The 17,194-nt window shown below is 29.4% G+C and overlaps 2 protein-coding genes across 4 annotated transcripts; both read left to right on the top strand.

The window, feature by feature from the left end:
* Positions 1-2,592: 2,592 nt before the first annotated feature.
* LOC107018586 (probable isoprenylcysteine alpha-carbonyl methylesterase ICMEL1) lies at positions 2,593-10,122 on the top strand. Its single transcript, XM_015219104.2, has 11 exons — positions 2,593-3,365; positions 5,759-5,835; positions 5,944-6,013; positions 6,113-6,193; positions 6,577-6,651; positions 7,425-7,526; positions 7,613-7,753; positions 8,196-8,261; positions 8,367-8,510; positions 9,513-9,603; positions 9,703-10,122. The coding sequence occupies exons 1-11, from the start codon at positions 2,974-2,976 to the stop codon at positions 9,856-9,858; spliced, it is 1,395 nt and encodes a 464-aa protein (XP_015074590.1). The 5' UTR covers positions 2,593-2,973; the 3' UTR covers positions 9,859-10,122.
* A 1,125-nt stretch (positions 10,123-11,247) lies between these two features.
* LOC107019012 (WAS protein family homolog DDB_G0292878-like) lies at positions 11,248-13,639 on the top strand. 3 transcript variants are annotated; one of them, XM_015219598.2, is made up of 4 exons: positions 11,248-11,436; positions 12,118-12,222; positions 12,713-12,808; positions 13,358-13,639. In XM_015219598.2, the coding sequence occupies exons 1-4, from the start codon at positions 11,346-11,348 to the stop codon at positions 13,456-13,458; spliced, it is 393 nt and encodes a 130-aa protein (XP_015075084.1). In that variant the 5' UTR covers positions 11,248-11,345; the 3' UTR covers positions 13,459-13,639. The 3 variants fall into 3 exon arrangements, 2 of the variants coding, with proteins under 2 accessions (XP_015075084.1, XP_027772790.1); XM_027916989.1 differs by lacking the exon at positions 11,248-11,436 and adding an exon at positions 11,451-11,673 and having other exon boundaries at positions 13,358-13,637; XR_003578312.1 differs by lacking the exon at positions 12,118-12,222 and having other exon boundaries at positions 11,255-11,436; positions 13,358-13,637.
* The last annotated feature ends 3,555 nt before the right edge of the window (positions 13,640-17,194 follow it).

Below are 17,194 nucleotides of genomic sequence, written 5' to 3'. Positions count from 1 at the left end.
ATGGATGACTGTTAAATACAGATCGAAAATTAAGGATCAGAATCGATAAACATATTTTTAATATTTCTATAAAGCACCCTCTTTATGTTTCTCTCTTATTTTGATATGAAATTTTCTAAAATATTGTGTATACCTCATTTTCAAAATTTTGACGATAGTTCTTCTTATCTGTCCTCATCGACCCACCCTCTTTATCACACACACTCTTTTTTAATATATACTTTGTGCATAATGAGCCGCAATGTATACATAATCTTGATCGAGGATTTTATCCTTTAATTTATCCGGATATTCCTTATTTAAATCAATTGTTGTCTCTTTTTCCATTAATTTGTCACTTTTTTTTAGAATTTTCTTACTAAGTAGTGAGGACTTCATTGACTTATCAAAGTGGCCAATTCAAGGAATATTATGTGACTGATTCAAAATTTAAATTTATCTGGTGATTTTTATGGTAATTTTAGGTTGGTATAATAATAATAAAAATTAATAATAATACTAATAAAATTATAATTAAATATTTATTAAATTTATATATATATAAAATCTGAACAAAAGCTATTAAATTTATGTAACATTTCGTATATATTACTTTGTAAATTTGTGATGTTGGAAATTTTTTAACTAGAGAGGTGATATTAGCAAAGTGGGGGTACGGTTAGCAGAAAATGATAAATATAATTTTTCAATGGTTTTTTTGTTAAAAAAGAATAACTTTGATAGATTTTTTTTTTGTTCCAACGCATAAGAATTAATTTAAGAAAATACCAGGAATATGATAATCACAAAAGTTTATAATGATTTGTACAAATATAAAAATGATTAAAGGGTTTAGATCAATCACAATTCATTATCATCATGTCTGCCTTCAAATAATAATGGACTACTGTATAAGTGTTGGCCTAAGCCTTTGTGCAGGAGTTTGACTCTCAAATCATACGTGAATTGTCTCGTATGACTCACATAACCACATACATAACAATGGACAAGGGGTCACAATTCGTAAATTCAACAGCTTCATAACTAGATATGAGTACTTTTTATCATAATACACATATAAATTGACGTATTTTAACTCTTGAAATATAATGTAAGGAATAAATAATTAACAGTAAGGATAAAATAAGAAAAATAATTTCCTTTAATACATTAAAGCGACAAATTAAAGTGGAAATCTATTTTTGGAAACATGTTATAAATTATTAGAAGCAAAAATATTATATCCATTCCTTTTTAGTTGTTATAGTTTTCTATTTTTAGAGTCAATTAACTCTGACTAATATTTTACAATTTATTGTTTCATTATATTGATATAAGGAAAAAAAATAATTAAAAAGTCATAAATCCAAATCCCAATAAAATTCTGAAACCTTATTATAATAATATTAGGAAAACAAATACTGTTAACTATAGTATAATTTAATAAAAGCAAAATCCAATTTGAATTGGATTCAACTTTTAATTACGTTCGATTATTATTATTACTTTTTGATATATTGTAAGGTCCAACTCGAAAACCAATTACCCAATTTGTGCATGAATCTTAGGCTGATATAACATCACCCTACGGCAAATTGTTAAGGTATTACCTATCGAATTAGCGTGTAAATAAAATTTTATATTGATATAACTAGAAAAAAGAATTACGTATAAAGGTGTACAAATTATTCTTTTGAAAATAATCGTGTGGATTTGATATAAAAGTTAACAATAACACATCATGATAAAAGTACTTTTAGGATGTTTTAGCTCAATAATTAATATTAGGGTCATTAGTTCTACAAAATAAATATTGAAATGAGAATAAAATAGTCAGTTTACAATCTTTACCAGTACTTTGTGAGACACATACAAAAAAAAACAAAAACAAGCAAGTGAATTTTGATTAGACAAAAATAAAAGTGATTTGGACAAAAAAAAAATGAAGTGACTCAGACAAAGATAACCTCAGATTAATCAATCGAATATTGGGATATTACATGAATCATATGCAACTTAAATCGAAAGAAAAACGTATTAAATATGCAAATAAAATCTCATACTATAATTTGAGATTATCCTAAGAATTTAATTGTTCCTTTATATAAAAATTTGACAAACTTAATTTGCACTTAATTTGCTACCAAATCAAGATAAGTACACATATTCTAATATTCAGGTCCATAATTCGTAGTATCTCATAAACTTATCATTTATCTCTTATTTGACTCGTGTTATCTCATAAATTTATCCTTTTCATCTTCTTAGGCTAGTTATAACCGAAGTTTCAACATACCATATTATATTATGCGTAGCCTTACAAAATTTCAATATATTACACCATATCATTCGTAACCCTACCTTCTCACGAGTCAAAATTTCAATATATTACGCACCATCCCTAACCCTACCTTCTCACGAGTCTCAAACTCTCAGGTTTGAAATTCTCTACATACATTTCCGATCAATCTTGTCCATGGAACTTACATGACGTAATTTATTTTCTATATCTTGTTTATAAACTATTATAGTGAAATAAAATTTATTTTCGCAATTTCGAAATTCCTTTATAAAAAGGAAAAAAACATATGCTAAAAACAAAAAGAAAAAACAACATATGATAACACAACATGTGGAACCAAACTTTTAGCTTTGTCCCCACTATTGTTTCTTCTTCTTCTTCTCTGAAAAAATTCAAACTGTCAAAAAAAAAAAAAACACAAAAATTTCTCAAATCTCTATGAAATCAAATCAATAATTCATGGAGATAAGAGAATCTTTGATCCCTCCATCCATTAAACTAACTTTAACACTACACAACAAAAATCCAACTCATTTTTTCACTTTTTCAGCAATAAAAATTGAATCTTGAAAACATTGTTTTCTTGTTTTTTTACCCTTAAAAATCAAATCTTTTTTACTTTCTATAGATAAATTTGTCTTCTTGTTCTTGATTGTTTGATAAAAATCAAATCTTTTTTTGTAATTTCCTCAATGCAACCCTCAAATCTTCTTCCTATTTCTAACCCCAATTCACCACCATCAATGTTGATTCCAACATCCTCTGTTACTGCTGACACAATGTTAGTCAGATCAGAACCTCATATTGTACATTCATCTTCTTCATCAACCATACTTGTTGTTCAAGATGATGATGATTCAAAGATTGAGACAAAGCCTCTTCTTACTAGAGCTTTTAGTTATTCTTCTTCTTCGTCGTCGTCGTCGAACAATTTAGTTATGCAGCAGCAGAGGAGGCGCCGGATTGCAAGTGCAAATTCCCTTTTGTCTGGAGCTGTTGAGGGTTGTCGCAGAGAAATGGGAAGGGCTGCTTCTGATACTTATGTTGTAACTAGGCTTAGCTTTAGACTCTTGCGATATCTCGGGTAATAATCTCTTTTATAAAACTGTGTTTTGGTTACAATGTTTTGTTTAGTATGATGATGATGATCATGGTATGCAATGAACTTAAATGAAGAAGCGGAGATTCATATATGCGACATCAACTTGTTTGTGATTGAGGCGTAGTTGTTGTATTTTTGTTGGAATGATTTATTTAGTACGATGATGATGATATGAATGAGCTTGAATGAAGAAGCGGAGATCCATATAGATGAGCCCAACTTGTTTGGGATTGAGGGGTAGTTGTTGTATTTTGGTTGGAATGATCTATTTAGTATGATGACAATGATATGAAAATGAGCTTAAATTAAGAACGGAAGATTCATATAGGCGACTCCAACTTGTTTAGGATTGAGGTGTAGTTGTATTTTGATTTGAATGTTTTATTTAGTATGATGATGATGATATGAATGAGCTTAAATGAAGAAGTGGAGATTCATATAGGTGACATCAACTTATTTGGGATTGAGGCGTGGTTGTTGTACTTTGGTTAGGATGTTTTATTTAGTATGATGATGATATGAATGAGCTTAAATGAAGTAGTGGGGATTCATATAGCTGATCCCAACTTGCTTGGGACTAAGGCGTTGTTGTATTTTGGTTATAGTGTTTATTTAGTATGATGATGATGATATGAGTGAGCTTAAATGAAATAGTGGGGATTCATATAGCGGACCCCAACTTGTTTGGAGCTGAGGTGTAGTTGTTGAATTCTTGTTATAATGGCTTGTTTAATATGATGATGATGATATGAAATGAGCTTAATGAAGGAGTGGACATTCATATAGCCAACCCCAACTTGTTTGGGTTGAGGTGTAGTTGTTGTATTCTGGTTATAATGATTTTATTGATTGCATGTTTGAATTTGTTTTTAGTTGAGTTTGTGTATTGGTTTGTCTTCTGGTAATATTGTCTTGAACTTCGATTGTTTTAAGGGAAAAGATCCAATTTGCCTCTATACTATCCGGAATCGCTCAAATTTGCGATTTGTTACAATTTTAGTTCATTCATACCTTGGCCATTAGAAAATAGTTATGCATTTGTCTTGTATTTGTCGTTTACCATAAACAGAGATCTAATATGCACGTGCTAAACTCTTCGATAAAAGAAAAGGTTCAAATTTATTCCTCAACTTTTGTCTATGGGTTACCAATTACCGGTTGGAGCGCCGCTAGGAGTCAAGGAAATAATGAGACTTTTTCCTAATAGTGAGAGTAAAATTAGACAGAGTTTATCCCAGCTCAAAATTTATACGTGGTCTAGCATTACATGTAACCATGGTTTTGCCAGCTTTGGAGACAACACTAGTTGGGAGTATGTTCCCCTATAGAGTTTACGATCAATTATACTTCAGGTGTTGGGGAAGACCAATCATACTAATGAGTAAGTCACCCGTTTTATTTTATCCTTGATGTAATTTAATGTGTTATTTGAATTAGTATAAGTTGAATGAGAACTGAAATGAGAAGGCAACCGATTATACCTGAACTTACATGGAATACAGTCATACAGAACAAAGAAAGGGGTTAACTTGAGGGACAGGAGCAGACACCATGACTGGCAGTAAGAGTATGTTGTTCACCTTCACTTCTAATGATTGAAGATAAGGTTCTAGTGATGCTGTTATACTTGGTGGGCTGACTTTTAGCTTGCATATATAAGAAGCTGCTTACCAACAATGACAAGTTGGAAGTGAAGTGGAAGGAATAAGCTTTTCTTGCAAGCCTCCTAGCAATGAATTCTCTCCTGGCCTCCTTTTCCTGCTAACCAAACTTAAGGAGGGAGAGCACATGTCTACTGATTTTCTTCTTTCCTCCATCTACATAAAAGACTTATCCATGATGATTCCAACCTTGCCATGCCAGTATTGTGTCTTAGATCAGCATGTCCAAGTCACCTTGTAGATATATGTGACACTGCCATCTTAGATGGTCAAGTTAAAACTATGTTTGTCTCTATGCCCTTTATGCCAAATATTCTCACCTGTGAATAGGTCAGTTCAGCTATCTGAAGGTTTCACCCTATCAAATTTCACACTACACAACAGCTTCATACATATTCTTTATTGTTGCATATCTGTACAGCCATTGAAGTAGACTACTAAAATTCAGCTTCTCCACATGTTATAAAGAAACCACTTGATTGCTTATCAACCAAATGTTCCATTTCACCCTAGCCTTTCAAGAGGAGTTTTAGAATGCCTAGCACTATTTTAATATTAACCTTTATAGTTAGCCAATCAACGTCACTGCAATGCTCTCTTAGCAACTCTTTGAATATTTTATGCTGTAGGGATATATTCCTACCTCAAATCTTAGTGTCTAATATATATGAAAGGCATTTTCTAAATTTTTTCTGGTCATCCACCTTTGTTCAGGGTAGGGTACAGATGGATCGTCAGGTTTCTTGCCCTTGGCTGTTATGCTATGCTGCTTATACCTGGTTTTATTCAAGGTCTGAAGCATCTTGGATATTTCATCTGAACACTTGACTTTAAATACCTTGTTGACTTCATATTTTAGAATATAACGCCCATAAATAAATCATGCTTGTCTGAAGCAGTTGGATATTACTATTTCTATTCCAGTCAAGTACGTAGAGGGATTGTTTATGGTGATCAACCAAGAAATAGGTATACTTTGTTGAATTCAATCCTTATTTTCATAGGATGCTTGAGCATACTTTTCTATGTCTTCATGGATTTATACCTGGTTAAAGTCTCGTGGTGCAGGCTTGATCTATACCTGCCGAAAAATATGAATGGGCCAAAGCCAGTTGTTGCATTTATAACAGGTGGAGCATGGATCATTGGGTGCGTAATCAAGTCATTTCCTTAAATTACATCCATTTATCCTTAAAACTGAGGAATATCCTATGTTATAAAATCTAGTCCGATATAATATGACCTGCCAGCTTCTATCTGTTTGGTAAGTATGGAAACTGTTACATTTTCTTCAAACCATTCGCATTGTAAGATTCAAAATCTGATCTATTATTAGATTTTCAGCATGAATGTTTGAGGATTATTATTCCTACTGCTTACTATGTTACGTGGCTACACCGTAGAAGCTTTTACACTTACATTGCAATCATTAATCAACACATAGTTAAAATAGTGGCTCCTCTTGTTTAAGCAAGTCGGTGACGATTTGATAAAATTATATTCTTAGTTATTCTTTCTTCTTTGTGTTACAGCTACAAAGCTTGGGGTTCTCTTCTAGGACAACAATTGTCAGAAAGAGACATTATTGTGGCATGCATTGATTACAGGTGATTACTATTTCATCTGAGAAATACAGTGTTTTTTTGGGCTTAATGTACATTTGCATGATGGATCGTTTAGATGTATGAGTTTTGTAATTCATGTTCTCTATTTCTTGCACATTTGTGAGTTATTAGTTTTTTGTTTTTTTGCTTACGCAGGAAAGATTTAGGCATTTCAACTTATTTACCACACGATACGTTATCTGGAAAAAAGAAAAAAAAAGTTCTATATTACTAGGATTTTGCTTATATTCGCTAAAATTAGCTTTTTGGACACTTGGTATAATTTTTATGTTCACTAATACCTTTCTTAAAATTTTCAAAACCTACAACAATCTTGTTCTGTGAAATGATACAATAGAACGAACTGGTCTAATATCAGAACGGCGAAAGCAGAGTGTTGGTTTACCGTATATGTGATGATGCATCTAAAGAGCTTTACTTGTTTTCTTTTCCTCATAAAATAATCTTTCTTGCATCCAAAAACAAAAATCTTTCTCACAATATAACTTCCAACTCATCCGAAAGGAGCCAACTAATATGGTTGGGAAATATTAATCTAACAAGTTGAAGAGGATTAAGAGAAGAACGATGTCCAGGATGTGATGTATGGCTTTGCGCAACCGAGGAAGAAAAATTACAAGTCAAACTTTCTCCCTTTGTTTCTCTCATGTTGCATATACTATATGTTGGATCATTCAATGGACGCTTAAATTGCACTTGTATGTAGCCACTAGTTTGTTTTCGATAACTAAAGGCGTTACATCAATTGCTTGCAGAAATTTTCCTCAAGGAACAATTAGTGACATGGTTAAGGATGCTTCTCAAGGTATCTCCTTTGTTTGTAACAAGATAGCTGAATATGGAGGTGATCCGAACAGGTAGCCGAGTTGTTTTGTCCTTACATTCTTATGAATAATTCTCTCTAATTAAGAATGAAATATATCATGTTTTATTCTTCTTCTAGAATTTACTTAATGGGACAATCCGCTGGTGCACATATTGCTACATGTGCTCTCTTGGAGCAGGCAATCAAGGAGACTGGTGCCGAACCGAGAGCTTCTTGGAGTGTCTCCCAAATAAAGACGTATTTTGGTCTATCTGGCGGGTAAGTTCTTGTTCAAGTCCCTGGGACTACAAGGCGTAGAGTCTTTGCCACTTCTTCCTTTAGGTCTTCTAAAAACCTTAAATTCCCAGATGAAGTTAGAATTTTAATTGAACTGAGTCCAGATTTTGTTGTCTATCGGAAACAACCTCTCTACCTATGAGGTAGGGGTAAGGTCTGCGTACACTAGGTATGTCGTTGTTGAATGATATCCAAAGTTCATTAGATTCCATTAAATTAATTTCATGATGTTTCCTGATGATTTTCCATCAACTTGCAAGCACTGGCGTTTCTGTTTCTCTTTGAGCTCAAAGCATGTACTTAGCAATTGTTGCTATACGTTGCTTAATAAGGTCACGGGCAAAATGATTTACGAAGAAACTCTTTTCTGATTTTGGTAAGTGGAATTGATTGAACTAATACACCATTTTTTAACAATGAGCAGGTATAATATCCTTAAGCTTGTTGATCACTTCCATCGCCGAGGTTTGTACCGTTCAATTTTTCTAAGGTATATATATTACCGACTTCTGGTACATGAATGCTTTAACAAATGCATACGGCTATTAAATTTTTCCAGTACATATCGCTAATATTGATTTTAGTACTTGCACAGTATAATGGAAGGGGAACAAGGTCTGAGACAATACTCACCAGAATTAATGGCTCAGGACCCAAAAATAAAAAATGCTGTCTCTCTTCTTCCTCCTATGGTCCTTTTCCATGGTACCGCAGATTATTCCATTCCGTGTGATTCCAGGTCTGGACCTCCTCTTCATGCACTTATTTACTGTACAATTCAGTTACTAAACATAAAAATGTGTGATCCTTTTTGGTATTGACTAAAAACGGAAGGGTGACACATAAAATGGGACGGGGAGGAGTAACTTTTATGCATTACAGTTTCAAGTTCACCATGAATGTATGCTCGATATACTAAGTTGGAATGAGTTTTTATCTGAACTAGATATTCAGGCCATTGCCATTCATTTTAGTTCGACTAATTTTACTGGTTCAAGATTTCCTTAGTAAGTGGTAATTACTAATAGCATTTCATGTAGACCCTTAAAATTTGCTAAATGTCCAACATTGGTTGAGGAATGAGTTTTTATTTCAATCATCGCTTCCTAAGCTAGCTTTTGAGGTTGAGTTAGGCCCATAGTTCATTTCTTATCAAGGTACCGACTACCGAAGTCAGAGTCATGAGCTAATTTTTGAGGTTAACTCAGGCCCCGAGGTCCAATATCTGTCTTACTTTTTTTGTATGAACTCCTCGTTGCCTCAATTACCTGCCACCGTGAACACTATATATCCAATTCATTAGGACCTTTCATGTTTGTCTGTGGCCCTCTATCCATCATATATCAGAATTTTCGTTGCAAAAATTGCATCTACGCAAGTCATAGGCTGAACCAATATAACCAAGAATGAGGATCGATGGTTTCGATTGCATATAAATTCTCCATTTTGAGGATGCAGCCAGCCTGTCACAGGGATACAAGCTGTATAGGTTAGATACATAAACTATGGAGCAGAGCAAAACTGGTTAATTAATCGTTAAACATAGTGGCTGCATGTATTATGGTAAGGTAGCCCTTAAAATGATCTCCACAATGCATCGATGAGATGAACAGTAGACATATTTGACCTTCAATAAGGAGGACTTTCTTTCGAAATGTCATGTGCTTGTTTTGCATATATGCTGTGTAGATCCAAACATCTTTTGCAAAGTTTGCTAACATACGTATTTCTCTTAATCCAGCAAGAGTTTTGCTGATACTCTTAAAGCTCTCGGTGTCAAAGCAGAATGTATCCTATATGAAGGAAAGACACATACAGATTTGTTTCTTCAGGTAACTGATGCCTCATTTGCTTATATCGCGAAAAGCTAAGGTCTTATACACATTATAGTCCTCTTATTCGCGTCTGATTCTTGCTTTGCTAACGTTTAGGATCCAATGAGAGGTGGAATAGATGATATGTTAGATGATCTAATTACACTGATTCATGGTGATAGCTCTGAAACCATCAAAGCAAAATCGACCCCAAGAAAGCGCCTTGTACCTGAGTTCATGTTGCAGATGGCTCGAAGTGTTAGCCCCTTTTAACGATCATTCTACTACTGTTCCATAACCCATTGTGTTCAATTGGACTCATTTTGAGCTCCATGAATCGCCAGAGCTTTCGATTAGATCCTCTTTTTTTCTTTGTTATAGTTAGTTTGAAGTGGACTTGCTAACAAAAGTAGCCATATATACAAATAGGTTATTCTTGGAAGGGAAAAAACCCTTCATTCAATTATTCTTATTGTAATATACTTTATACTTCCAAGTTTTTTTCTATTACCTATGTGTGTGTTCCTATAAGAAAAAGGTTTATTTTCTTTCATCCAAACATATATATTTTATCATCGACTCGTATTAGCATGTGCGTTGTTACAACTCAAGACACTTCATTAATATCATGGCATATAAAGTCCATAAAAAAAATTTTGTAGATGAAATTTTGCTTATATCATCTAACAAATTTATGTCATATATCTTCACAAATAGTCAATTACATACATATTATTACCTTGATTTATTATTTAATCATGATAAATTATTAAAATTGATGTGAACATTTATAAATAGCTAATCTCGACTTGGAAAAAACTTAGCAAATGAAAAGTGGACCATATGAAGTACTATTATTTATGTCCATAAAATTCAAGCCCTAAGAAAAAATAAACAGAAATGATGAAAATAATTTTTTATGGAAATAAATACGCATATTAATAAAGAGAGATAAAACTTTTACTGACATAAGTTAATTATCATTGAATCAAATGTCACTATAAGTTTTAGGGACATTTACAAAGAGTTAATAATCGCCTTTAAAAGTACTTATTTAACGACAATTAAGCTGTTATGGTTAATGATCATTTCAGTCGGGCACAAGTTTAGATTTGTATCGTATTGTAGAAGCTCAGTACTTATGACATTATATCTTGGGGTGGTAATTTAGGTTTTCGCATTTTCTACTTGTAAATGACTTAGTGATTGGATATTATTTTTCCGCTTATGTTTCTACTTTAAATATTGAATTGGTAAAAGTATTAAGTTGACTTACCTATCGATGGGAACATAGGTGTCAACTCGACTTGTGATTTGGATCGTGACATTAATACACAACAATAAAAATAGAAATTAGTGCGTCATATAACTTTAATCTCTGAGCAATAAAAAAAAATTATTACTATTATATTAACCGATAAATTAAAAACATGTAATAAAAATAAAACTGTCAGCTATAAAATATCTAATAACAGACAAAAGATAAATTCATAACTATATATCGACTAGTTCCCATCATAGTAATCAATTTGAGGAGACTTTAACATATAAATTAAAATTTTAAACTTTTAGCAGAAGACTTCAAAGTCAAGCCACATAATTTGGGCAAAGAAAATAAGAATTTTCTAATAAATAGTTGTCCATACATTTCCAAATTCCTTATCAATATTGTAATCTTTAAGAAAATTGTATAAAGGGGTAAATAAATAAGCTTATTATTTGATTAAATGAAAACCTCAATCTTGTAGATTTTAAAAACCATGATTCACAAAACATTCTCTTTTTTATTCATAGCCATTTTTTTCTTAATTTTTTGTTTATCCTCAACATCCTCTACAAGATTATTACAAGGTTTATTAATCCCTTCACTCTATAGACTATAATATAATTGTTTTTCCCCTAAATTATTACTATTCATTTTATTATTAATTGTTGATCTAACTATCTTTGTTTAAAATTTGTTTTAACCATGATTTTTTTTTTCTCAAAATACTTTGAATTGTTAACTGATTTATATTGCATGATTCTTATATAATGTTTCGATACGTAAATTTCATTTTTGCGTAGGGACGTGGATTAAAGTAGAAGGTTAGTAAGTAGTCGAGTGTTGTCTCGCTTATCCTTCCATACTTGTAGTCGTAGCATTGTATCTGTAGTTTAATTCTCGTTCTTCAATTTCTGTTACTTTTTGTTGTTTCTTATACTTCGATTATCGTATTATTTTGTTGTAGTTACTGTTCAGAATGATAATTATCATATAATTTTTTTAGTATTTTTCCTTGAGTACTTCTTTACATTTTGTTATTTCTTTTTCCATATTGTTTATCCTTAAATCGAGAGTCTATCAGAAACGACATTTCTATCTCTATGATAGTGATTTGTGAGATTATATTAAATTTTACACTGAATATAAACATTTATTTTATTCTAAGTTTTTAATTTGATCTAGCTCTCCATATTTTAGATCGAAGTCATATAAATTAAAACGAAAAAAGACATATATATTTATAACATAAATTTTCTTTGTTACAGCACGTAAGGCTATTATGGCTGATGATGATAATGGTGATTATAATCAGGATAATAATAATAATAATAATAATTATAATGATGCTAGCTCACCAGCAATTCCACCAGGTAAACTTCTCCATCTCAAATGTTATGTATAATTTTGATTCTTTTGATTATGATATTTATAATTTAATAAATTATTAAGTATTGAATTATTCAACTAGTTATGTGTTATGACAAAATCTATTTTCTTGTTTCATAATTGAGAATAATTAACTATATATTTTTTTTCTTCTATACACAGGGTCTTATTATTCTCCTTTAACTATTTAAAATATCAAAATTATTATTTTATAACCATATTATATCAATATGAATTTCTGCATAACTTAATAATTTCTCACTAAGAAATATTCAGTGCTATTTTATAAATATTTTAATTGAATTAATGAAAAAAAGTTTAATAACTTTTTTATATCGAAAATTTAGAAAGTTATTTAAAATTTGAAGAATTTAAATAATAAATTTAAATTACTTATCAAATTAGATAAATTAATTTTTTTCTGACCAAAATTTTTTTTTCTCAATTTAATTTAATTTTGTATGATAACACCAGAGTATGTTGGAATTCCAATGCGACCTCATTCCTCTAAACCAGATCATTCAGCAACTGATCAACACCCACCACCTGCTGTTATACACCCACCCCCTGGTAAAATTCTCTCCAATATATATCTTTCTAATTTTTTTTCGATTTTTCACTCGATATTTCGTATTTATATTAAAATTCGATTAAATATAAATTTACATATTTATAATCTCATTCTTTTCGTATGGCTCGCCAATAACTGAAAGGATCGGATAGGACGGGATGGAAGTGAAACATTTTTAAAAAAGTATATATATATATATTAATTTAAATATAAAACTACTAATTAAAAATTAAAAGATTTTATGAGTAATTTTTTTTGTGAGAAGATATATCACATATGAACAGGGGTCGGAATTAAGTGGGGTTCGTAGATCTATATACATATATATAAAATCTTGTGATTTGTTAATATCCTAATAAAACTGATTGACAGCTTGAAAGCAAAAAACATATGTGAAATGTTTTTTACTAATATTAAAAACCGACCAAATCGATTTATGTCATTTTTGAATTATGTATTTCAATTCTAACAAAATATATTATTGTTATTATTATTATTATTATTATTATTATTATTATTATTATTATTATTAACTTGTTATTTTGCAGCAACCCCAACGTCATGCAGTGGAATGGATCGACAAAAATTAGAAAATTGCATACGTCGTCAAGTAAACAGGGATCTCTGCAAGAATTATAACATATGTTAAAATAATAATCAATAAATTATGTATGTTTTAGATAATTAATTAATTAATTATTTGGTTTATAAATTTTAGTACTCCACTTTGTACAGAATGGGTACATTTTGTTTCATTAAATTATCTCCCAAAAGAGGATACAACACAAAATATTTCAATTTTTTCAATTGTGAATGGCCCTTTTTATACTCCTCCAGTCTCACAATATTTGTATTTTAGAAGTTTAAAATAAAATTAATTGGTTAATTGTCTTTAATTGTGATTATTCTTAAAAACTATAAACACATAAATTATGACACATAAAGAAAGATTATATCTTAAAATATAATGAAAGAATAAAACAGTCAGAAACTCTCGTGTCTCCTAATTGATGTATACTTTAAGAGACTTATAAAAAAATATCATAATTTTTTGATGACATAGCAAGTACATCAAAACATTTTGTAGATATCGAAATTTTATAAGACTCTATAAGACGTGTTTAATTTCAAGTCAAACAATTCTTTTTAGGTCATTTTCATTCTTTTAATTGATCAACATGTTTAACTTTTGATAATATAGTATATCTACGAAATAGTAGAATCAATTCAATATATTCATAATATACCTCATCACGTTATTATTAGTTTTAATATACATATTTAATTTAATCATATAAATAGAATACCGACGAAGAGTAGGAATTTCAGTTGTATCAAATATGAAGGGAAAAAAAGAACTAAAATGCATAGAAAAATCTCTTTGTTTCAAATTATGTGAATTTGGATATGATATTTTTTTAAAATTTAAAAAAAATTAATACTTTTGAAAATGGTATAAAAAGAATTATAAATTAAAATAACTGATAATTCAAATTGCTTTTAAAAATTAGTATAAGACATTCTATGTAAGCATTTACTCTATAGAATTTAGTATAGCTCGTAGATAAGCACATTAATGAAGTTTTGATCGAATAGATGAAGATATTAAGGACCCGTTTGACCATAAGATTTTTTAAATAATATTTAGAAAAAATATGGTAAATAATGTTTGTTCATACAATTTGTCATTATTTAGTAAATATTTTTGGCAAATATATCAAATTCTCAAATATAAGTTTTTTCTAATATTTGGGCCAAATCTCATTATTTGGGACTTTTTAAAAATTAAATTTTTACCCCAAATTTTTATCTTTTACAAAAACACCATCTACAGTAGTTGCTTGCGTTGTATTACATAATTTTTTACGTGGAACACCAAAATAGTGATGAATATTTACTGAATATTAAATAATGATTTGATCGTTGATGAAAGATTGACTCAAGGTAACAAAGTCACGTGTTTTGTATACTTCACGATGTATGGAATGATGTTTGTTGAACTCACTCCAAACTACCATATTGCTCTAGTGTCATGAACACTATTTGTTATTGTTGTAACGAACATCCAATTGACTTGTAATACAAACCGATAGTTAGTTTTGATAGTTTTTAAAACTTATGAGTATAAATCATATTTTTTTTAAAAGATGAAATATATTTTTCAAATCCTATGGCCAAACACATAGTGAAATTTCACCAAATTTTCACTCAAATAACATTTACTAAAAATATTTAAAAATTTATGATCAAACGCTAGCTAAGAATCAAATTTTTGCTATTTGAAAGTCTTCGATAGAAAAAATGATCGATTATTTTCTATCTGTGGATCCAATTGTAATATAATTGTAGCTAAACTACACAACTTGACAAGACGCTATCAGTTGACTTGGTCAACTACCAAGAAGACTCCATAGTACTACTTTTTTTTTGTTCATATTAATTTAACATATTTTTGACCAAAAATAAATAAAATAATAATTTTATTATATTATTTTTCAGATAAATTTGATATCTTGATAAATGCATTAAAAGATAATTATAATTAATGATATAATAAATAAAAAAATTAAATGATCTGTTATTTTTTTTAATTTTCAAACTAAACAAGTAGAAGTTTCTTTATCCGACCATTTTTACTTTTTCATGTTTGACTTGATCGATCTCTTAAAAAAATAATTTTAACATGTAATTAATTATATAACCCTATTAATTACTTCCTATGTTTAAATTTATTTGTATACTTTCCTTTTTATTCCAATTTAAAAAGAACTTTTTTTTACAACTCTTAATTTTCTTTTTTTAAAAAGAAATTTAAAAATATAAGATTAAATGACATTTTGACGCATTTGATAATTTTTAATTTAAGACCAGTACAAATCCAAAAATATGATTTACTCTGTTTCTTATTATTATTTTTTTTTGGCTGCTGTTTAAAAATTATTTTTAGCTAAAAAAAACTAAACTTTCTATACCAAGTACATAAATTAAAAGAATTTTTAAAGTAAAAAATATTGCTAATTTCTACAAATTATAAAATCACTTTACCTTAATATATTCTACATGTTCTTGAAAAAAAAAAGGCTAATTAAGTAATGACTCGTTCAACATATCAGTATGAGAAAACTTAAGAGTAGACCAACTAAGTGTCACCAATCAAAAAAGGTTGCGGTGTAACGGATAAAATTATTTCTTTTTTAATTAATGATTTTAAATTTAAATTACGAATATAAAATAATTTTACTAACTTAAATTAATCAAACGTTAATACAGATACTGAACCGTGAATGAAAAATAAAAACTAAAGTGTCATAAATGTTTCGTCCAGGTAAGACTTCACACGTTTTCTAATATCTTAAAGGATTTTAGTCCACAAGTTTGAATTATTTATTTTTCTCTTGAGGAAAAGCTTATATAAGATATTGTTTGTATTAAACAAAAAAAAAACACAGTATATTATTCATTTCTTCCTCCACAGCTTTTTGAAACCATGAATTACAAAGCATTCACTTTGATATTGTTTGTATTAATTTTTTGTCAATCATCGATAATGGCTTCTCGAAGAATATTATCAGGTTTTATCTCTTCGCTTTTCTGATTGATATATAAAGTATGAGAATTTTAAAAAATTATTCATTATTTATTGAATAACAATTTTTTGTGTAGATAAAACACAAAAATCACTTGTATTATTAGAAGGAGAATTTTTAAAAACATCTACGTAAATAAAACTCTTTTAAAAAATGATATATTTATCCCTTCACATTAATGTATTTTAATTTTTTTCCCCTAAATTTTCAGTTGAAGGAAGTAAATAAATTCATTAGTACGGTGGCATTTAATTTGGACTAATAAACAGTTTTTCTTTTCCATTTCCTTTTTTTAATTGTAAAGAACTTTACTTTTAATTTGAGATATCGAATTTTAGTTATTTAATATTAAAAAAATACCTTTGAAAAGCATATATTCCTTAAATGAGACATGTATGCCAGATTTTTTTTTTATCGAAAATACTTTTGTAATTATAGTTAAACATAAACTATTACTCTACATCAACAAGTTTTTCAAATTAATTAGTCTAAAACAAATTGCTATTATATATGTATATAACAAACACTGTCAATAAAAATACTTTTTAAAATAAATAATTTTTTAAACTTGATCAAACAGATTATAAAAGTATAAATAATTAGGCTATTGAAAATAAAGTGGATACCAAATTTGGACACATTAAAATATTATTTTATATTCATCAATTTGACCAAATAGGAAGAAAATTCAAAGACAAGTAGGTACCCCCACCCCACTCAAACAAACAAAAATTATTTTTTATACCCAAAAGTGCTTGTTCTTTGTTTGAATTGAATTTAAATTTCATGTATATATAG

This window comes from Solanum pennellii, chromosome 5 (assembly GCF_001406875.1).
Source record: "Solanum pennellii chromosome 5, SPENNV200".
Taxonomy (NCBI): Eukaryota; Viridiplantae; Streptophyta; class Magnoliopsida; order Solanales; family Solanaceae; genus Solanum; species Solanum pennellii.
The sequence above is the reverse complement of the archived record's forward strand: the minus strand, read 5'-3'. Positions and strand labels throughout refer to the sequence as shown.